Below are 22,694 nucleotides of genomic sequence, written 5' to 3' on the forward strand. Positions count from 1 at the left end.
CAAGGGGGTAAAATAAGAACCAGACTAGGAGAAATAAACAAAAACAAAAACATAACACAGATACAGGCTAGGTGTGACAAAGACACATGGTACAAATCATGATGGATTCTACCGTAGTGAGCTGGCTACAGCAAAAATTCCCAAACCATGACACCTCCACCTCCATGCATCCCAATTGGTATGAGGTTCTTTTGCTCAAACACTGTATCTGGTTTATGACAATCATGCCCTCCATCCTTGTTTCCAAATAGTTTGGTTTTCAGACATTATTCCTGAAGCCCTGGTCTTTGTCTACATTCCCTTTGAAACTTCAGTCTTGCCTTCATGTATTTCCTAGAGAGTGAAGGTATCGTCTTTGTACACCTCAAAGAAAGTAAAACTTGTGCAGCCTATTTCTGATCATAGAGACGCACCTTCCAGTCAACACTAATAAGAGCCTGCTGTAGGTCCTGTTAAGACGCTTTAGGGACTTCTTTTAGCATCTTGCTGTCCATTTCAGGGAAAACTTGCTTGTGTGTGTGTGTATGTATGTATGTATGTATATATATATATATATATATATACACACACGCACATGTACTGGCCACTTTATTAGGTACACCTTGCTGGTACCGGGTTGGACCCCCTTTTGCCTTCAGAACTGCCTTAATCCTTCGTGGCATAGATTCAACAAGGTACTGGAAACTTTCCTCAGAGAGTTTGGTCTATATTGACATGATAGCATCACACAGATGCTGCAGATTTGTCGGCTGCACATCCATGATGCGAATCTCCCGTTCCACCACCTCCCAAAGGTGCTCTATTGGATGGAGATCTGGTGACTGTGGAGGCCATTTGAGTCCAGTGAACTCATTGTCATGTTCAAGAAACCAGTCTGAGATGATTTGTGCTTTATGAGATGGCACGTTATCCTGCTGGAAGTAACCATCAGAAGATAGGTACACTATGGTCATAAAAGGATGGACATGGTCAGCAACAATACTCAGGTAGGCTGTGGCGTTGACACGATGCTCAATTGGTACTAAGGGCCCCCAAGTGTGCCAAGAAAATATCTCCCACACCATTATACCTCCACCAGCAGCCTGAACCACTGATACAAGGGAGGATGGATCCATGCTTTCATGTTGTTGATGCCAGATTCTGACCCTACCATCCGAATGTTGCAGCAGAAATCGAGACTCATCAGACCAGGCAACGTTTTTCCAATCTTCTATTGTCCAATTTTGATGAGCCTGTGCGAATTGTAGCCTCAGTTTCCTGTTCTTAGCTGAAAGGAGTGGCACCTGGTGTGGTCTTCGGCTGCTGTAGGCCATCCGCCTCAAGGTTCGACGTGTTGTGCATTCAGAGATGCTCTTCTGTATGTCTTGGTTGTAACGACTGGTTATTTGAGTTATTGTTGCCTTTCTATCAGCTCCAACCAGTCTGGCCATTCTCCTCTGACCTCTGGCATCAACAAGGCATTTATGCCCACAGAACTGCCGCTCACTGGATATTTTCTCTTTTTCGGATGTATATATGTGTGTGTGTGTGTGTGAGTATGTAAGTATATATACATAAATGCATATGTTTGTATATATGTATCATTATCCCTTTTCAGTTCCAGCCCCTGCCCTTCATATTTTTCCTCATAGATTACATCTGGGCTGAAGTTAGGAAGCTGAATTTGTGTTCTTCTGTTTATTGATTCAAGCAAATTATTCTCACCTTTTAATGGATCTTTTTCTATTATCTTCTGTGGTGGTTAACTTGGTGATTAGACACTAATTTAAAATTCTGATAAACTGATGTTGGATTAACCAAACTCCTGTCAGCTGGTGATGAATTGAACCCCAACATGGGTGAAAGATGGAGATCTGCTGTATCCTTGTTAGGACCACAGGCACCCGGGGGGCTGGAAACTGCCTGCTTGGCTCATTTAAGTGGCAAAAATACTTCTTGTTTACAAAGATGTTATTTCAGCATTTCTGCTCAGTGAATTGATTACACTTGGAAGGACATTTAATCTCAGGATTAATTTCAGTCATGCTGATTCTCCTCCTGCTCACACTTCGATTGACTGAAACAGGAGCAATTCACGCAGCACTAAATGCCAATTGGTAGCAGTGTGTGTGTTGGTGTGTCTTACTATGCTGGTTTGTGTGTGAAGCTGCTCCTGCAGTAATAAATGGCTGTGTCTCTTTGACTCTGTGCTTAAACAGTGATGGATGACGCCTCCCTTTGTGTGTCTGTGTGTGTGTGCACAATCACAGCCATCCCTTGTTGGCTCTCCACTGAGCCTTGCTAATAGCTAATGGACAAACAATTAACTGGCCCTTAACAATGTTAAAGAGTTAATGAGCTCATAAAGACGACAACGCTGGGAGAGCGACCCAAACGGAGACAACAACTGGAGGGAAAATTAAAAATCTACCTGCTAATCACTTCAGCTTCCTCCATTTCTCTGTTGGTTAAAGAGTCAAACAAAGGATCCAAAGAGCTACTGGTTTCCTGAAGAGGTGAAACTGTTCTTTCAAAACAAAATATAACCCAGGTGGAGCTAAACTGTTAGGAAATGCTGTTTAATTTTTGATTTGTTTATGGGTTGCTTACAAGCAGTATAGGTGGGCTTCTTTTTGATGAAAAGGTTTCTAATTTGCCCTAATTTTATCATCAACAAAATGTAACAGTCCTCTCAGAGCTGAGGGGAACTACAATTAAATTTCTGATCATTTTTTAACTGTGTATCTTCTCAATAAAGAGGCCGTTTCACTCATTTTATGCTTCTGCTCAAAATACACAGACATTTTATTTTATTCAAACACACTTCTGCTACAAGTACGACTCTCTGCTTAGCACAATAATGACATCTGTTAAAAATTTAAATGAATAATATTTTGGTTTATTAGAGCCCAGTTCCTGACAGTAAATCGTAAGCTAATTAAGCTTAAACTGCATGTTTCAGAACATACTAGAATATGATTTGTAAGTACCAAACATAACCTTCCAGAAGATAACTTGAGATTTCATGGAAATTTACTCATAAGTTCTAAGAATGCATGCCATTGTGTTCTGGAAAAGTACCGTGAAGTACAAAGTAAGTTCCTGAGGGTATCAGAAAATAACATTCAAGTTCCAAAAAGCCCTCTGTATTTTCTAAACATTTACTCAAAAATACCATTTGTGTTCTGGAACATTACCTTTAGATACTGGGCAAGTACCCCGTAAGTTCTGGGAAAGTACCCCTTAGGTTTCTGCAGGCCCACCTGCAAGATCCAGAAAGTATCTGTGAATTCAAGAAAGTAGCTGGAAAGAACCAGAAAAATAACCAGTAACTTCTGAAAGTATTCTGTAGTACCAGAAAACGTTCTCTAAGTTCTGAAACGAACCATGTAAGTTCCAGGAAAGAACAAAAAAGACATACTTTTTCCAAAAAGCAACCTTTTAGTTCTGAAAAATACCCTGTAAGTTCTAGAAAGTATTAGAAAGTATTCTGGTACTTCTAGGAAAGTACCCTGTAAGTTCCAGGAAAGTATAAAAAATTACCCTGTACTTAATGAAGTGTTTCATTCTACTTACGTCCACTGAAGGTTCTGAAAAACACCAGACAATGATCTAGATTTTCTAGAAAGTAACCTGATAGTTCTGAGAAAGTACCCTGTAGGTTTTGTAAAGTACCAGAAAACAACATTTAAGTACCAGGGTTTACAGTACCTCATATGTTACAGAAAGTTGCTGATATGTTCTGGCAAAGTCCACTGAAAGTTTTGAAAAGCACTAGAAAATAACCTGGAAACCTGGAAACAAACCCTGTAAATTGCAGAACAGTACCAGAACATATCTCATATTCTGGTTGCCTGTATGTTCTGGGAAAGTATGTTACTGTATTATGTATTACTAATGTAAAAAGTGACCATAATAAACTGAGGAAGCAGAATAACAGAACAGTTCTGGTGGTCGACCTGGAGGCAGGGAACCCCCACGGTGAAGCTTGTCTGGAAGTCGACAAAGAGGCCAGAGGAACCAATGGTGAAACTTCTCTGCAGGCTGGCCTTGAGGCCACTGGAACCCAAGATTCCCTGAAGAATAGCAGAGACCCCTGAGGAACCCTAGACTGGCTGACCAGGAGCAATCAGAGTCCTATGCCAAGTCTCTGGAGACAGACCTGAAGACCAGAAGGCTGAAGCTTGAGAGCTGGGCAAGGTCACCTAAACCCCTTTGGAAAACCCGGGCTCCACAAAGTCCTTAGACGGGTGCATACTTTTCTCCTCCTGCCGCTGCAAATACTCAAACAGATGATTCTTTTTCTCTCATGTCGATGGGCACCTTGTCTGGATGGATATTTCTGTCATGTTTGTTTGAGGCCCCAAATGGCAACAGGACATCTAACTAAAACAAACAGCTGTGGATCATGGCATGGCACCCTTCTGCATTACTGTGATCTAACATCCTGATGATATCCCTGAGTTTGACAGACATTCTCTTCATGTTTTCATTTCAAACCAGTTCATGTAGTTTTTAAGCAGTGTAAACATGTCTGTCCCTTATCTCTGGACTGTAGATCTAATAAATTCAGTTTGAGGAGAGATGCACGTTTGAATGCTAATATGGGCAGATAGTTGATGGATGGAGTTTGATAAAATGTAAAACACTGAGGGGACGCGTACAGGAAAAAAAACAGATAAACGGTCAAATGATGTTGCCATGGTTACCGCCACATATCTCTCTGTCTCTCTCTCTCTCTCTCTCTTCTGGTGCTTCTATGTAAAATCTTGTCAGCATTTTGGATCATTTTGAACCAAAAATCTCTGCAGGCCGGATGGATTATGGAAATGCGTAGGCGCCCAGGTGCATGATGGGTTTGGCGATGATACCAGGCAGATTATGGAAATGTGATAGTTTGGAATTGAGGGGTTTCTCGGCTGCTCAGAGACTCAGAGAGTCTTATCTCTAACAGATTAACTTTCTGTGGACGTCAGAGTGTCGGTCTGTCCCTGAACATTTTAGTCAAGTGTTTGCGTCAATCTCATGAATGAAAACCACTTTTTCCTCTCTGAACATCAAAAATTAAAACAGAAGCAGTCTCAACCTCCTGAGTGTACCTTCCCTGCTTCAGTACAGGCTCTTATCAATATTCATGAGCTTTGGGTGGGGCTGAAGGTTGATGAAGGAAGCAGGTGAGTACCCCCCCTCCAACAAAGCCAGCATGAATGTTAACAAACGTACAGAGAAAGCCTGTTACTATGCATGAGGTTGTGGATGTAACACGGCATGCCTGATAGTTCTGTGACATTTAGAGGCCAACTTTTCCCGAACTTGTTTCTGTGGTAAATTATTCTGAGGATCACTCTTGAGAGTTGAAGAGCGAGTCTACACCAGCATCTGACCTTACACTGATTTAATGACCCTGAATGCACCTCTGTGACTCTCAAACGTCCACAGGAGCAATTTCATGAGAGAGCGATGAAAGATTATTAGAGAATCCCAGAAGTTTTTGGTGTTATTTAGACAAGAGGATAAGGTTCATGATTGTTCTGCCATTTCTGTAAAGGATTTACATTTGGCTTGCCAAGAAAATCAAACAGTGTGATAAATAGCACATGCAGATCATATTCTGTATATAAAGTCACATAAAAAAATAAGGACACCTCGTGAAATATTTAGTTTTTATTCAAGAAAAGTTCACATGCTGATTTGTCTCAGGAAAACAAGCTGATTAAATAACAGGTGATGCACTGGACATCCTCCTTGTTTTAATAAATACACAAGATATTTAAAACAAATACACTGAGAAAAGTTTTGGGTCATTCTCATGTTGCAGGACCCAGTTTTTCACCGTTGGTCTCACCTTTTTCTCAAGCTCCCTCTGATACACGGTGGAAATCATGGTGGATTATATGACGGTGAGCTGGCCAGACCCTGCTACGGCAAAGCATCCCCAAACCATGACACTTCCACCTCCATGGTCCACAGCTGGTCTGAGGTTCTTTGTCTGGGATGCTGTATTTGGTTAATGCCCAACATATCCTCAGTTCTGGTGTTCAAATATTTCAGTTTTAGACTGAGTAAAGAACATTATTCCAGAAGTCCTGATCTTTGTCTACGTTCTCTCTGGCAAACTTCAGTCTGACCTTTTTATTGTCCTTAGAAAGCAAAGGTTTCCTCCATGACACCTATGAAAGTTAAACCTGTAAAGTCTCTTTCTGGTTTAACAGGCATACACAGCCAGTCCTGGACATGGTGGCAGTTGCTTTGAATGTCCTTCAGACTATTTTCATTACAGTGGAACAGCTGCTGCAAACCTATTTCTGAAGGCCTCACACAGATCTTTGGATTTCACCTTGGTGTTCACTTTTACTTCAATAGTCAAGAACACCAAACTAAATTTTAACTATTGTAACTGGCCATAACTTAATCTGTTTTAAACTTTTCACAAACAATTTCTCAGTATTGTTAAACTTTATATTAAATATCCATATGTTCAGTTACACAAAAAAAATATTCCGTTGTAACGTGTCCTGATTTTTTCCACGACACTTGTACGTCCTAGTTTCTGTATTAACATTTATTTTTGGTCAGGTTGTTTTCTGAAGTTTTAGGTTTGCAATGAATGGGAGCTAAAATCCTAAATTAAATAGGAAATAAATGTTTGAGATGCATCACTCTATGTGGAATGAAGCGTTATAATAGCTAAACTTTGAACTGAATTGCAGAAATAAATCAATGGTTAAAGATTCGGGATTCTTTCTTTTCCCAAAAAAACGTCTTGCCAATATCTTGCTGGAGCTGTTGCAGTGGTGACCAAGTCCAGTCCTCCAGAGCTAATATACTGCAACCTTTAGAAGGATCCCTTCTCCAACAGACCTGAATCAAATGAATGGATCCTCACCAGGCCTCTGCAGAGCTGAATGCTGATGAGGGAGTTCAGCCATTTTGTTCAGGTGTGTTGGAGCAGGAATGCATCTAAAAGCTGCAGGATGGTTGCTCTTTAGGACTGGAATTGGGTACCCCTGATCTGTTGTTAGAGGCCTACTCATTAAAAATTTAATATACAAGCATTTAAAAAACTAGTATGAAGGATTTGTCTTAGAAAAACCAGTTCTTCAGAGCTACTGTCCTGCAACCTTTAGATGTCTAAGCGTCAACACACCTAAATCACATAATTATGTCATTATCAGGACTCTGCAGAAGATAAGTGCACAAGGATGTAATTCAGTGACTTGATTCAGGTATGTTAGACCAGGGACCCTTGAGGAATCGAGTTTGATGCTGTTTTAAAGAGATTGTTGTTAAGTTGGAACTTGGGCAGAACTGTCTGTCAAAGTCTTTTACTGAGGGAGATAGGTTTGGTTTCTTTGCATTATGGAGGTTCTGTAGAAACAGGACATTGCATGGTCTAGGCTCCTTCCTCCTGCACTGGAACATAAGAAGGCTGTTATGAGAAGCTGCTGTTTCAACCTCTAGATTCTAACTATGTACAGTGCTTTAGGCTGACGAAGATGTTCTGGTCTCTATCTTGATGTCTTTTCTTGATCTCCTTATCAGGGCGGGGTACATCCCACAGGGCATTCCTCTGCAGCTGATTGGCTACCTGCCAGGGGAGACATCCTTTCTGCCGTGGCACGCTGCCAGCCGAGCACTCTACCAGCTAGACAAACTGTTGGACCGCACAGATGACTACAGGCTGTTCAGTGTAAACAACCCATCCATCATCATCTCACTTGATCAATAAGCGCTTCATGATGGTCTGTTTAATGCTGACTGTGTGTGTGTGTTTGTTTTCAGGATTATGTGCTGAAGCAGGTTGCGTCACGGTACCATCAGATGGGCTGGCCAACAAACGGACCAGGAACAGAAGGAAACATCCTGCAGGCGTCCTACCAGACTGAGTATGAAACAATGACCCACAGTTCTGGTCAGAAGGATCCATCCATCAATCATTAGTCTGCATTAGTCAATCATTTGGTCTTTAAATTAGTTAATTCTTTTACCAGAGTGGAATGATGACACAATAACCAACTGGAATGAGTTTTAGAAACAATAATTAAGTGTGAATTTATAGTGGATTTCTCTCTCATCCATTTAAATGTATAATAAATACAAACATCAGGGCTCCTACAGAGATCGGAAAGTCAGGCCTGGACAAATACGGAATAAAAATACTATTGTCTCACTATATCTTCAAATTTAAGATCTGATCATTAACTGATCATGCATCTGATTCAGGTGTGATGAACAAGGGACACATCCCAGCTGACGTTGGACATCTGTGGGCAGTAGCCCACAATGACGATCCAAATGTCTCCTGGTTTTTGGATCAGATGAGAAATTTATTGAGCAGTTTGACAAGAAGTATGTTTGGACAAGTCAAGCTGAAGCTTTCCAACCTTAGAACACTATACTGTAAGGTAGTGGCAGCATCATGCAAAAGAAATGTTTCCCTCCTTGAGCATCCATGCCTTAATCACAGGATTAAATGACTACAGGCCTGTTGCTCTGACATCGCCAGGATCCTGTTTGTGGACTTCAGCTCAGCCTTCAACACCATCAACCCAGACATCCTACACCAGAAGCTCATCCAGTTCAGAGTCCCTGCCTCCACCTGTCAGTGGATCAGCAGCTTCCTGACTGACAGGTAGAAACAGTGGAGGCTGGGAAGCATCCTCTTCCGCTAAAGAACCATCAGCACTGGTGGCCCCCAGGGGTGATTTCTCTCCCCCACTCCTCTTTTCACTTTAAACAAATGACTGCACCTCAGCGGACCCGTCTGTAAAACTCCTGAAGCTTTCAGATGACACCACTGTTATTGGACTGATCCAGGACAGTGATGAGTCTGCATACAGACAGGAGGTGGATCGGCTGTACACTGGAGTGGTCAGAACCACTTGCAGCTAAACCTGCTAAAGAATGAGGAGATGACGGTGGACCTCAACAACACTGTGTCTACTGTGGATCCCTTCCGGTTCCTAGGATCCACCCTTTTTCGGGACCTGAGGTGGTCTGCACACATAGACACTGTTTGAAGGAAGGCCCAGCAGAGACTGTCCTTCCTACAGCAACTCAAGAAGTACAACCTTCTTGGAGCTGCTGCTCATCTTCTACAGATATTATTCAGTCTGTTTTGTGCTTGTCCATCACTGTGTGGTTTGGCTCATCCATCATACAGGACATGTCCAAACAATCGGCTCTGCAGAGAGGATCATCAGGGCAGACCTTCCCTCCATCCAGGAACTATACAGGTCCAGGGTCAGAAAAAGGGCAGCTAACATCTCTGTTGACCCCACACATCCTCGTCACAGGTTGTTTAGACTTTTACCTTCAGGTCGACCCTACAGAGCTCCTGAGTAGTCAGCTACTCTGCTCTCGAATAAATAAGCCTACTGCTCCATCCCAACCTGCCCTCCCTTTATTATATAAATACACTCTTATAAATGCTACTCCTTGTCCTTATTTAAGTGTTTTTACACATTGTGCTTGTTGCTGTTTGGACTGGTGTTGATATACAATGTGAGTAATGAAAACAGAAGTCAAATTCCTTGTTTGTGCACACACTGATTGCCACGTAGTGGATGAAATAACGGACAATAGATCAAATCCTTCAACTTCAACTGAAACCAGGAGCTAGATGCTTGAAACACTTGCATGTTCCAACTGGACAATGATCCTAAACACACCCAAACGGGTCCTGGAACGTCCTTCCCAAAGATCTGACCCCCACTGGTTGAACATTTGTGAAGAATGATTAAAACAAACCAGTTGAAATAAACTCAAACTCAAATATTCAGCTAGAATGGTATCAGAAGCTTGATGATGGCTACAAAAGGCATGTGGATAAGGTGCAACTTGCTAAGAGACGTTTATACAAATATTAGGAAGGGTAGAGGTATATAAGCCTGTATGTATACCTATGACCCTGTGTAGATTAGAAGAAATCCTTATTGTTTTTAAAACCATATCTGGTATATGCTGTGTAATTATTCCACCCTGTAAATTGAACGGTTGGAGAAAAACAGCTAAAATGAATATTCATGAACATGATTAATGGATGGATAACATCTGACTGTAACTGTGTCTTCTGTCGGTCTCTAAAGGGAGCTGATTTATTTCCTTCAGTTTGCTCTGCAGAAGGAAAAAGATTCGACATATATTTGATCTCTGCAGAAGTGAGAAACGCTCCGGATTCTCATCTCATTCTCAGCTTTGTCCCGTAGATTAAATGAAGAACGAGGCAGAATAAACTCCTAATGTAGCTACATCCACAATGAGAAGTTCAGCATCCGGTTCAGTTTCCTCTCAGCGTTTAATTAGAGCCTCTAGTCTGCTAAATTGAGTCCAGATTAAAGAGACCTCTTGTATCTAGACAGAGGCTCCTTGGTAAAAATCCACTTCCCTTTGAGTGCGATGGCTGAGCAGAAATGTCCTCTGCTTGGTGTTTCTCCTCAGAGAGCTGCAGAGGGAGCTCATCATGTTGGCCTGCAGCTTCGGCAACAAGCAATGCCACCGTCAGGCTGTCGCTTACATCTCTGACTGGATCTCCAGCAACAAGAACAGGTGAAGCACAGAACCACATCTCTGACACATAAATGTTGAACCGATTGCAGTCCAGTCATAGATTTAAGCCACCTGGTTCAGTTTGGACCTGTTTCATATTCTGAGGCGTACCTGAATGTACCGTGAATGCTCGCACAGTTTAGCTCATGCTTGTTCAGCTCGGTTCAGATTAAAGGTTAAAAGTAGTCAATAAGATCTTACATGTGTACACGCTTTGAACACATCTTTCTCTGATTTTTCCAGCCTTTATAGGTAAGCAACACAAACATCACAGCAGCAGCACCTCTCGCCCATTTCTGATCATCGATCCGTTCACATCATCCCATCTTCCTTTCTTCTCTTGTCTTTCTTTTCCTCCTAACTTTATTTGTGTCTCGTGCACTGCTGCCGTGTTTGCTCCCTCAGGGTTCCTAACGAGATCTGTGAAATTTAATTTCAAACTGCAAATTAAATAGACACAGCTGCTGGAGTTCTGTTGAGGACAGCGGGGAGCTGATGATGAGAGACTTAATAATAAAACAGAAACAATAATACAACTGTTGGACTTCATTCAGTAAAGTGTATGAATGGATATTTATCTTCGGATTTAAAGAGGTTGTTTGACATGTCATGATTTTCTGGGTTTTTATGACTTACAGAGTCATGGTAATAAGAAAGTATGCCCTGTTTTAATTTTAGTATTTAACAAACACTATAATTGTTGCTATTTAGTCATTGATTAATGAACAATGAAGGCAAAAATGGGAAAGATGTTTATGTGAGTGAAAGTAGCCGTCAGGTGCTGCTGATCAAATGCATTATTTTGCAGGAGTTTGCTGGTCTGCACCATAAAGGTGTGATTTAGTACAATGCCAAGCTGGAAGGACCTCAGCAATGCCCTTACAAAAGCAGCTGTTGCTGCCCATCAATCTGGTTCATTCCAGCTACCTGAGGTACATCCTTTGACAGAAGATTAAAACGTGGAAAACTGAGATGGATTCCTTATTACATCTGAATGCAACATAAGACATCTGCAGCAATGTCCTCCAGATGGCCTGGGGTTTGGAGAAAACATAAAATCACACCAACTATCAGGCAGAGTGACCAGACTGTTTAACCTTGAGACCGACTTTTCAAGGACATGAAGCAACCAGATTCATTCTTTAAAAAGAGGACCACCCGTGGACTGTCACCAGCTCGTTTTCCTTAAAGTCCATGTAAAGTAGCAATAAATATGTGTTTTGAGTTTGTTACACCACAGAAATGTATCATTTATCATCCAGCCAAATTTAAATGATTAAAAGCACAGCTAAGAAGTAGTACAACTATATGGAGAAAAGTGGGCACTGCAAAGGCAAGTGTTGGTGGTGATCCTGATGTCTCCAGAGTGGCTCGTCTTTACAAAATCAATCCAGAGTTCGTTCAGGTGGTCATTTCTCAGAAACTTAAATAAAGTCACCAAGCTGCTACCCTGCACATTGTGGCATCCAGGGAGAACGCATGAACGAGGTGAACGAGGCATAATTGGTTAGCTAGCTAGCAGCAAACTATCGTTTGCACTATCTGTGACTGGTACGTGAGTGGGAGAACCACCGAGGCTACTGTACTTTACGTTTTTATACCGCTGGAGCAGCAGGGGCGTGGTTCTGCTAAGGGCAGCCACGTGATGACACATGGCCGCCCTTTCAGACACACCCGCAAAATCATGAAACACAGAAATCTTAAACCCAAACTAAGTTCTAACTCCACAATAAAATTCTCAAAGGTTGGGAGACTTTTTACATGTTTAGAGCAATACATTTATGACATTTATAATGTGTTTAGAAGGAAATGGCAGAATTCCCTTTACACGTTCCTTAATGAGCAAATCCTCCAGACTGGTAGCAGAGACAGTGAACGATTCAGCTTGTTTCAATTGAGTTCATTTAAATGTCTGTGTAGTGACCTATGTTTATAGTTATTGCAGTGATAATAGTTGTGGTAAGATTAGGACTAACTAACACTCCTCACTTTCAACTGTTTGGGAAGTTGGCTTAGAACCTTCTATTTCCTGACTGTCAGAGGTCCTGGTGGATTTCCCAGGAGGTTTTGCGTCATTTTCATGTTGCAGGGTCTAGTTGTGTTATTAACAGATGCTTTCATAAGTTACTCCAGCTCCCGCTGATACACGGTAGAAATCATGGTGAGCTGGGCATGTCCTGCTGCAGCAAAGCATCCCTAAACCATGACACCTCCACCTCCATGCTCCACAGCTGGTCTGGGCTCTTTTCCTGGAATGTTGTTTGGTTAATGCCAAACATGTCCTTTGTTCTGCTGTCCAAATATTTTTATTGTAGCCTCATTTATTTAAAGAGCACTATTCCAGCAGTCCTGGTCTTTGTTCTTTTTGGCGAACTATAGTCTGACCTTCATGTTTTCCTTAGAGCAAAGGTTTCCTCCTTCCACCTCCTATGAAAGTTAAACATATTCACCCTCTTTCTGATTGTGTGGATATGAACTTTTATGTCATCAGTAACAAGAGCAATTTGTAGGTCCCATGGTGACATTTTAGGATTTCCAGATACTTCTTTTGGCATCTTGTGGTCTGCTTTTAGGGTGAACTTGCTTGACAGGCATTACTGGACATATTGAGAGTTGTTTTTAATGTCCTCCACTTGTAGACGATTTTGCATACAGTGGAACGGCTGATTTAAATCCCTTATCAAATCAAAACTGTTCCAATCATCTTCCAGAAGGCCTCAGTCAGATCTTCGGATCTCACCATGTGGTTCACTCTGACTTTAACAGTCAGGAGCACCAAACTAAATGTCTAAATTCATAAACAGATCAAACCTCCTCTAAAACGCTGAGTAATGATGTTGTAATCATGGCTACCTGATGTGAAACATCTGTGTGTGATTTTAAATGTGGGTGTCTCCTAAATTATTCCTGAGCAGAAACAGAACTTTTTACAAGAAGATTGAAACGGTTTCCTTCTGTTAAATTACTTAAATATATCAGCATTACTGACCCTGGTTTAACAAACAACCAGTCAGGTATAAAGATAGACTTTTATTTTGCATTGATGGGATTCTGCTGAGTTCTTTTGAATCTTCACAACCAGGATGAGCACGAAGTGAGAGAAGTCACACCTGAATATAAAATCCCAAAGACCAGAACAGTGAGAGTGTAATTACTGCAGAGAGCAGTATTTGGAATATTAATCAATCCACCATGGGGATTCATTGTAAATTAATTGGCTGTAAGAAGATCTTTGTCGAAGTTATTTTGGTGACAAATGGATGGATTAAACTAGCAACGGGGTTGCAGGCACCAGTAAACTGTTTCACCTCAATTAACCTCCTTTTCTCCATTTTTTTATGGATTATTTGGATAATTTCTATAGAAAAATTAGTCTAGGTTTAAATGTATCCATTTTAATACAGAGTCTGTGCTCCTGTTTTATCTGTGGCTATAGATGGTGACGGCACACTGGTTTATCTATTTGCAGTTCTCACTGGAAATCCAGTGTCATGTTGTTGTACCAGAGTGATAAGGTGAATATCAATGTGAATTTATTCATATAGCACATTAAAACCAACAGAAGATGAGCAAAGTACCCTGCAATTCAGTCAGGCAGAATGGTATACAACAAATCAAAATAGGCAGCAAACTAATTAAGTAGATGAAATGACAAATACCACATAGAACTATCAGATCTAGTTGGGTCTGGGTCCCAAATAAATCATAGTCCTGCTTCAGTCAAACACCAAGAAGAAAACAAATGTTTTCAGGACAAATTTAAAAGATTCAACATATATGAGAGGGTAGAATATTTTGGTTGACTGGAGAGCTCTCAGTGGACATGTTGAGAAGATTGTATGAATATGACGGGGCAAGACAATTTACAGCTTTAAAAGTAGTCAATAGAACCTTAAAATCAATCCTTAAATGGACCAGGAGCCAGTGGAGAGAAGCCAGGATTAGAGATATGCATTCATTTATATTCAGGCCCCTTGAGTCAACACTTTGAAGAACTTTTTGTTGCAGTTCCACCTGCAGGTCTTTTGGGGATTGCCACTGCTAGCTTTACAGATCTAGATACTGAACTTTCTGCTCATTCTGCTTTGCAAAACAGCTCAAGCTCAAGTCAGACTGGATAAAGAGCATCGGTTTTTAAGTCTAGTCAAAGACTTTGATTAGACCATTGTAGCATCTGAATATGCTTTGATAAAACCATCGCACCGTATCTCTGGCTGAATGTTTTGCATGGTTGTCCTGGTGAAAGGTGAACCTCCGCTCTAGTCTCAGATCTTCTGCAGCATCTACCAGGTTTTCTTCCAGAATTGACTTGTACTTAGCTCCTTCCATCTTCTCAACAACTCTGATCAGATTCCCTGTCCCTGCTGAATGAAAGCGTCCCTACAGCATGATGCTGCTACCACCATGTGGAGATGTTGTTAGTTTTGCTTGTAACAGTTTTGCTAATAGGTCCAAAGTTCTGTTTTCGTCTTTTTCCACATGCTTGCTGCGTCCCTACATGGCTAAGAGCTTTTGAACTCAGCAGCTCCCACATTACCAGGGGCCTTGTGGCTGTTTGTCTGGTTAATGCTCTCTTTGCCAGGCCTGTCAGTTTAGGTGGATTTCCATGTCTGGGTAGGTTTGCAGACAGCACACATTTCAGAAATTTAATGTGTTATTTTCCTCCCTCTTCATAATTATGCACCTCTTTGTGTTTGTCTGTCATATAACATCCCAATAAAATAAATTCATGTTTGTCTTTGCAACGTGACAGAATGTGGAAAAAACTCCAGGAGGTGTGAATGTTTTTTGCAAAGCTTAATAATAGTTATCAAATTAGCCCCCTGAGTTCTACAACTAAGTCTAATTAGCGGCTTACACCCTTTTTACAGCACAAGCAGGACATCTAAACAGATTATATGAAATCGAGGTACACCCACTAAACATTAAATTCTCTCCTATAGTTGTCAGGGCGTCTCCATACACAGCTGCACAGTCAGTCAGTCAAGCATGTGCAGGATATCCAACGCTAATTCCTGATCATTTCATTGTTTAGACATGAGTTAGCTCTTCTTCATTGTCCTATTGTCCTCAGTACTTACCCCCCAAACAGCAACACTGATCACAACCAATTGGATCGCCTGGTTTATTTGTATGCTACCCTTCATAGCCAGGGTAATACAAACTGTTTTACAGGAAAACTAAGAAACAGAGATAAGAAGTCTTAAAAACACCAAAAACACAAAACTATATCAGTTTAATCACAAATGGAAACATATAACAGATTCCACTAAAATGGAAAAGTAAGTAAACCCCCAGTTGGTCGTGGCAGATGGCCGCTCACACTGAGCCTGGTTCTGGTTCTGCTGGAGGTTTCTTCCTGTTAAAAGGGAGTTTTTCCTCTCCACTGTCGCTACATGCATGCTCAGTATGAGGGATTGCTGCAAAGTCAACACCAGTGACTGTCCACTGTCTCTACATGCTCATCCAGGTGGAGTGAATGCTGCAAGTCACTGACTGGATGCAATCTGCTGGGTTTCCTTAGACAGAAAAACTTTTTATCCAATTTGGATAAATAACTGAATCTTACTGCACTGTTCAATGGTTAGGATTAATTGGAATGTATGTACCGGACTTTTGTGAAATACCTTGAGACGACGTGTTGTGAATTGGCGCTATATAAATAAACTGAATTTAATTGAATTAAGTACACTGTTGCTACTTCTGTAGGATTTTTGAAGGGAAGAATCAGCCTGGTGCTGCTGATCAAATGCATTGATTAACTGGTCATAATCAGTGTGAGCAGCTCTATGAAAGCAGGGCTTTTAGGTAGATTGCTGCTCTGGAGCATGAAGGTAAGTGTTCACTCAATGCCAAAATGGAAAGACATCAGCAGTGACTTTAGAAAAGCAACTGTTGCTGCCCATAAATCTGGGAAGAGTTATAATTCCATTTCCAAGCTAACCGAAGTCCATCATTCTAAAGAGGAAGACTACAGGGCCTTCTCAAAAAATTAGCATATTGTGATAAAGTTCATTATTTTCCATAATGTAATGATAAAAATTTAACATTCATATATTTTAGATTCATTGCACACTAACTGAAATATTTCAGGTCTTTTATTGTCTTAATACGGATGATTTTGGCATACAGCTCATGAAAACCCAAAATTCCTATCTCACAAAATTAGCATATCATTAAAAGGGTCTCTAAACGAGCTATGAACCTAATCATCTGAATCAACGAGTTAACTCTAAACACCTGCAAAAGATTCCTGAGGCCTTTAAAACTCCCAGCCTGGTTCATCACTCAAAACCCCAATCATGGGTAAGACTGCCGACCTGACTGCTGTCCAGAAGGCCACTATTGACCCCCTCAAGCAAGAGGGTAAGACACAGAAAGACATTTCTGAACGAATAGGCTGTTCCCAGAGTGCTGTATCAAGGCACCTCAGTGGGAAGTCTGTGGGAAGGAAAAAGTGTGGCAGAAAACGCTGCACAACGAGAAGAGGTGACCGGACCCTGAGGAAGATTGTGGAGAAGGGCCGATTCCAGACCTTGGGGGACCTGCGGAAGCAGTGGACTGAGTCTGGAGTAGAAACATCCAGAGCCACCGTGCACAGGCGTGTGCAGGAAATGGGCTACAGGTGCCGCATTCCCCAGGTCAAGCCACTTTTGAACCAGAAACAGCGGCAGAAGCGCCTGACCTGGGCTACAGAGAAGCAGCACTGGACTGTTGCTCAGTGGTTCAAAGTACTTTTTTCGGATGAAAGCAAATTCTGCATGTCATTTGGAAATCAAGGTGCCAGAGTCTGGAGGAAGACTGGGGAGAAGGAAATGCCAAAATGCCAGAAGTCCAGTGTCAAGTACCCACAGTCAGTGATGGTCTGGGGTGCCGTGTCAGCTGCTGGTGTTGGTCCACTGTGTTTTATCAAGGGCAGGGTCAATGCAGCTAGCTATCAGGAGATTTTGGAGCACTTCATGCTTCCATCTGCTGAAAAGCTTTATGGAGATGAAGATTTCATTTTTCAGCACGACCTGGCACCTGCTCACAGTGCCAAAACCACTGGTAAATGGTTTACTGACCATGGTATCACTGTGCTCAATTGGCCTGCCAACTCTCCTGACCTGAACCCCATAGAGAATCTGTGGGATATTGTGAAGAGAACGTTGAGAGACTCAAGATCCAACACTCTGGATGAGCTAAAGGCCGCTATCGAAGCATCCTGGGCCTCCATAAGACCTCAGCAGTGCCACAGGCTGATTGCCTCCATGCCACGCCGCATTGAAGCAGTCATTTCTGCAAAAGGATTCCTGACCAAGTATTGAGTGCATAACTGTACATGATTATTTGAAGGTTGACGTTTTTTGTATTAAAAACACTTTTCTTTTATTGGTCGGATGAAATATGCTAATTTTGTGAGATAGGAATTTTGGGTTTTCATGAGCTGTATGCCAAAATCATCCATATTAAGACAATAAAAGACCTGAAATATTTCAGTTAGTGTGCAATGAATCTAAAATATATGAATGTTAAATTTTCATCATTACATTATGGAAAATAATTAACTTTATCACAATATGCTAATATTTTGAGAAGGACCTGTATTTGTAGGTGGATAACATCTCGGAGAAATTACCAAAAGCTCCATCTCAGACTCTACACGCCTCAGTTAGCAGGTTAAAGGTTAAAGTTCATGACAGGAAACTTTTAATAAATGGTGAATAGATATGACTTGTTGGGAAGGGTGAAGGGAGAAAGTTTCTTTTAAAATAAAAAGAAAATTATCATGGCGGCACAACTTAGGTTTGCAAGACTTCTGGAGCAATGTTCTTTGGACAGGTGTGACCAAAGCAGAGATGTTTGACCAAGATCACCAAATACCTCCTACATAGTGTCTAACATGATGGTGGAGGGCTGATTTTATAGCCACAAGGCCTGGGAAAACTTGCAGTCACTGATTGGAACATGATCTCCTCTGTGTACCAAAGTATTCTAGTGTGCAATGTGAGCCCGTCTGTCTGACACCTGAAGCTTGGACCAAGGTGGGTCATGATCTTAAACACAACAGCAGGTCTTCAACAGAATGACTTAAAAAGAGAGAAGAATAAAAGTGTCGCAATGGCCCAGTCAAAGCCCAAATCTCAGCTGGACTGAAAAGCTGTGGTGAGACAAGTGTCTGTAAAACTCAATGAACTGAATCAGCACTGGAAAAACAATGGGCCAAAATTCCTCCATAATGATGCTGGAAACAGAAAATTCAGAGAGAAAACAACTAAGAGTTCTTGCTCCTGAAGGTGGTTTAAAACCTCTTCATGTCTGAGTCTGGCTGCTGAAACAAGTCTCCTGACATGTCTCAAAGCTCAGCAGCCAACCTACAGCCCCACCTTTAACCACCAGCCCAGGCTGGTGTTTCTCTGCTGGATCTTTTAAATGTTTTATCAGTAATTTTAGGAAAGCCAGAGTGACACTTAAACAGCAGTGTCCAACAGACAGACAGACGCACCGACCGACAGAGTGAGCAGATGCTGCAGAGGCATGTTTACTGTCAGAGTGGGAGTTTGATGCAGAGGATGGACGAGATATTTCAGGCAAAATAGCTTCAGGACATGAAACATCCTCTGCAGACTGTTTGCAGCACACACACAGAGTCAGAGTGAGTGTGGAAGCTAATGGTATCAGAGCCATCTGGAGATTTCCAGGGAGAGTGATGCAGCACACATTGTGAACAAGAAAACATCACATTATCACTCTTGATTTTATTAGCAGAGGCTCTGGACATGATGGAAATTCAGGAACAAGAGCAGGTTAAACACTCCCACATTAATAACAGCAGAGGTGGAGTTCATGTGTTTGGCAGCTGTTGTCAGAGAGGAACCGTTTCTGCCACAGTCAGCAGAATGTGGAAGCTGGCCCCTGTTTGTGTTGCTTTTAAGTGGAGCATCTCTAAAAAGATTTCCCAGGTCGGTAAAAAAATTCAATTGTCCCTGCATCTCTCACTCTGCTCTCTTTCTCTCTCAAACACACACACACACACACACTGGTTTGCATTTCTACCTATATTAGGACTTTATACTGACTTTAATTCTTTTTAGTTAATGCATTCATGCCTAACTCTAATAATATCTATAACTCAAACCTTTACCAGTTTATTATTAGAAGATTATATTCAGAAGAGTGAAATTATGACCATTTCCTTCACTCAAAACATCTGTGAAACTGAACTAAATGGTCAGGAACCACAACTAAGTGAGCTATCCTGACTGCAAGATCATACTGCTTATGTGTGTATGGGTGTGTGTGTGTTGTGAGTTTATTGGTTACCTGTAGTGACACCAGCGCTCCTGTTGGTCAACACATCCACTGTAAATCCCAGTTTACTCGGATTTTAAAGCTTTTACTGGGAATAAAAATCGTGCCAAAAAGCACAGATGGAAAGCAAGTTGAACATGAATAATGAGGCTGCAGCTTACATGTATTATTCTCACATCAACATTTTTTTTTTTTGTTTTAGTGAGAAAAATCTATTTTAAAACACTTTCCAGATTTTTTAAACTCACACGTTCCCACAAGTCAGTGTTTGGACAAATTGAAACTAGCAATAAAAGTGACACTACATATTTCTTTGGGTTTTTTTTTTTTGTGAATTTTGAACCGATTTTGCAGCACAAATGCCCTTTATTCACATTTCTCAGACAGGAACCGTCATGGAGGGGAGGAAGAGGTCCCAAGGTTTGGGTTAGAACCCACGATGGCCATGTCACGGACTAACAACTCTCCATACGTGGGGCTCCTTCTCTACCGCTGCACCACTTGAAGTCCATATTATCCTGATTTCATATGAGCAGATAGAATTGAGCCAGAAGTTTCTGTTAATTTTGATAATTATAGCTCCCATCTTTTGAAAACCCAAAATTAGAATATTACAAAAAAATAATTTTAAAAACAGTTATGGCTTACTCAATCATGGGGAAGACTGAGGACTTCATAGCTGTCCAGCAGACAGTCTCTGACACCCTAAACAAGGGGGTAAGCTGAAAAAAGGTCATTGCTAAACTGGCTGGCTGTTCAGAGAGCTGGATCTAAGCACATTATTGGAAAGTTGAGTGGAAGGAAAAAGTGTGATAGAAAAAGTTGCTAATTAACTGGGACAAGATAGGATTTCAATTGAATTACTGAAATGTTACTTTTTGAAGAAATTTAAAAGTTAATTTGATCTTCTAAAAGACAATGGATCTGACTTTCTGTCTCCGCACAATGACGCGCTTGTTCATAGACATCTGGCTTCCCAAATAATCCAGTTTGTGATTGCTTAAACACTGCTGACCTTTTTTACTTAAGACATGAAAAATCTTTTTTTCTAAGACATACATTTCTGACAAGTTGCGCAATCTTTAAAGTCACAGTTTCTGAGAAAGACATTTTGTACCTGTTTTTCTTGTCCAGCTGAGAAGCAAGGGAAGAATTTTCAGTGCAGCTTCCTGATAGGAGAAAAATTAGCACCCAGAAAGCATTCCAGTTAATCCTGAGGAGGTGTCTTATCAGGGCTTTTAGCTTCATTACTTTTCCTGGTCCACACTCACCCTCCTCCTGCTCCTCTTCCCTCACACAAGTCAAATCCAACCCTTATCAGCATGCTCTACGTTTCCCATGTCTGAACCAAGCCTCTCTCAGCCTCATGACTTTTTTTTTGCCCATTACATCTGCAGGATTCCTCCTAACATCCGAGACATAGTTTACTGCACCGGGGTCAGCCTGATGGATGAGGACGTGTGGGAGTTTATCTGGATGAAGTTTCACTCGACCATCGCTGTCTCAGAGAAGAAGATTCTGCTGGAGGCCCTGACCTGCTCTGATAACACCTTCCTCCTTAACAGGTATGCCACCACTGCTCTTTCCGGATCATTTCACCTCAGAACAAAACGGGTTTTCAAAGCCATCCTACTCAATATGATTGATCTGAGGGTACTGGCTCTGATCGCTGTTTATTGTGGGATCATGTGTGGTTAATATACAGAGCCCTTATTTACTGAGCTTTGTGAAACGCTAGCATTTTATTAACATTCAAAAGCTGATTAGGAAATATGTGTATGTGTCCATACAGCAAACAGCAGTCAGAGTTGGACTTACAGTACACACCAAAAGTTTGGACACACCTTCTCATTCAAAGAGTTTTCTTTATTTTCATGACTATGAATATTGTAGCTTCACACGGAAGGCATCAAAACTATGAATTAACACATGTGGAATTATATACTGAACAAAAAACACTCTTGGTATTCTGTTGATGAGCTTCAAGAGGTAGTCACCTGAAATGGTTTTCACTTCAAAGGTGTGCCCTGTCAGGTATAATAAGTGGGAAATCAAGACTTATAAATGGGGTTGGGACCATCAGTTGTGTTGTGCAGGAGGTGGGTACAGTACACAGCTGATAGTCCTACTGAATAGACTGTTAGAATTTGTATTATGGCAAGAAAAAAGCAGCTTAGTAAAGAAAAACGAGTGGCCATCATTACTTTAAGAAATGAAGGTCAGTCAGTCCGAACAATTGGGAAAACTTTGAAAGTGTCCCCAAGTGCAGTCGCAAAAACCATCAAGTGATACAAAGAAACTGGGTCACATGAGGACCGCCCCAGGAAAGGAAGACCAAGAGTCACCTCTGCTGCGGACGATAAGTTCATCCGAGTCACCAGCCTCAGCGGACAAACCTCTAGGCAAGGGCCAACAAGTGCTAAGCATCTCTGGGAACTCCTTCAAGACTGTTGGAAAACCATTTCAGGTGACTACCTTTTGAAGCTCATCAACAGAATGCCAAGAGTGTGTGGAGCAGTAATCAAAGCAAAAGGTGGCTACTTTGAAGAACCTAGAATATAAGACATATTTTCAGTTGTTTCACACTTTTTTGTTCAGTATATAATTCCACATGTGTTAATTCATAGTTTTGATGCCTTCAGTGTGAAGCTACAATATTCATAGTCATGAAAATAAAGAAAACTCTGAATGAGAAGGTGTGTCCAAACGTTTGGTCTGTATTGTATGTTTGGAGAATCTGCAGAAATTAAGTAGGAGTGAAGCCAACAGCTGCTAAGACCAGGAAGCATCTTGGTTTAAAACAACTCAAAATCAACGTTTCTCCCAGTTTGATCATCAAAATATTTGTTAGTTTAGCACTTTACCACAAGAAACTT

The 22,694-nt window shown here is 41.2% G+C and overlaps 1 protein-coding gene across 7 annotated transcripts in view; it reads left to right on the top strand.

The window, feature by feature from the left end:
- LOC124883040 (thyrotropin-releasing hormone-degrading ectoenzyme-like) overlaps positions 1 to 22,694 on the top strand; it is a 344,041-nt gene that overhangs the window by 310,026 nt on the left and 11,321 nt on the right. For 5 of the 7 annotated variants that reach the window (XM_047389881.1, XM_047389880.1, XM_047389882.1 and 2 more), the window contains 4 exons: positions 7,522 to 7,669; positions 7,762 to 7,865; positions 10,420 to 10,527; positions 21,216 to 21,383. In XM_047389881.1, the coding sequence (XP_047245837.1) occupies positions 7,522 to 7,669; positions 7,762 to 7,865; positions 10,420 to 10,527; positions 21,216 to 21,383 (528 nt within the window). Of the gene's footprint in view, positions 1 to 7,521; positions 7,670 to 7,761; positions 7,866 to 10,419; positions 10,528 to 10,770; positions 10,780 to 10,932; positions 10,976 to 11,335; positions 11,767 to 21,215; positions 21,384 to 22,694 lie in introns of those variants that run through there. The other 2 variants (XM_047389878.1, XM_047389879.1) reach the window with 2 other exon arrangements.

This window comes from Girardinichthys multiradiatus, chromosome 17, assembly GCF_021462225.1.
Source record: "Girardinichthys multiradiatus isolate DD_20200921_A chromosome 17, DD_fGirMul_XY1, whole genome shotgun sequence".
NCBI lineage: Eukaryota > Metazoa > Chordata > Actinopteri > Cyprinodontiformes > Goodeidae > Girardinichthys > Girardinichthys multiradiatus.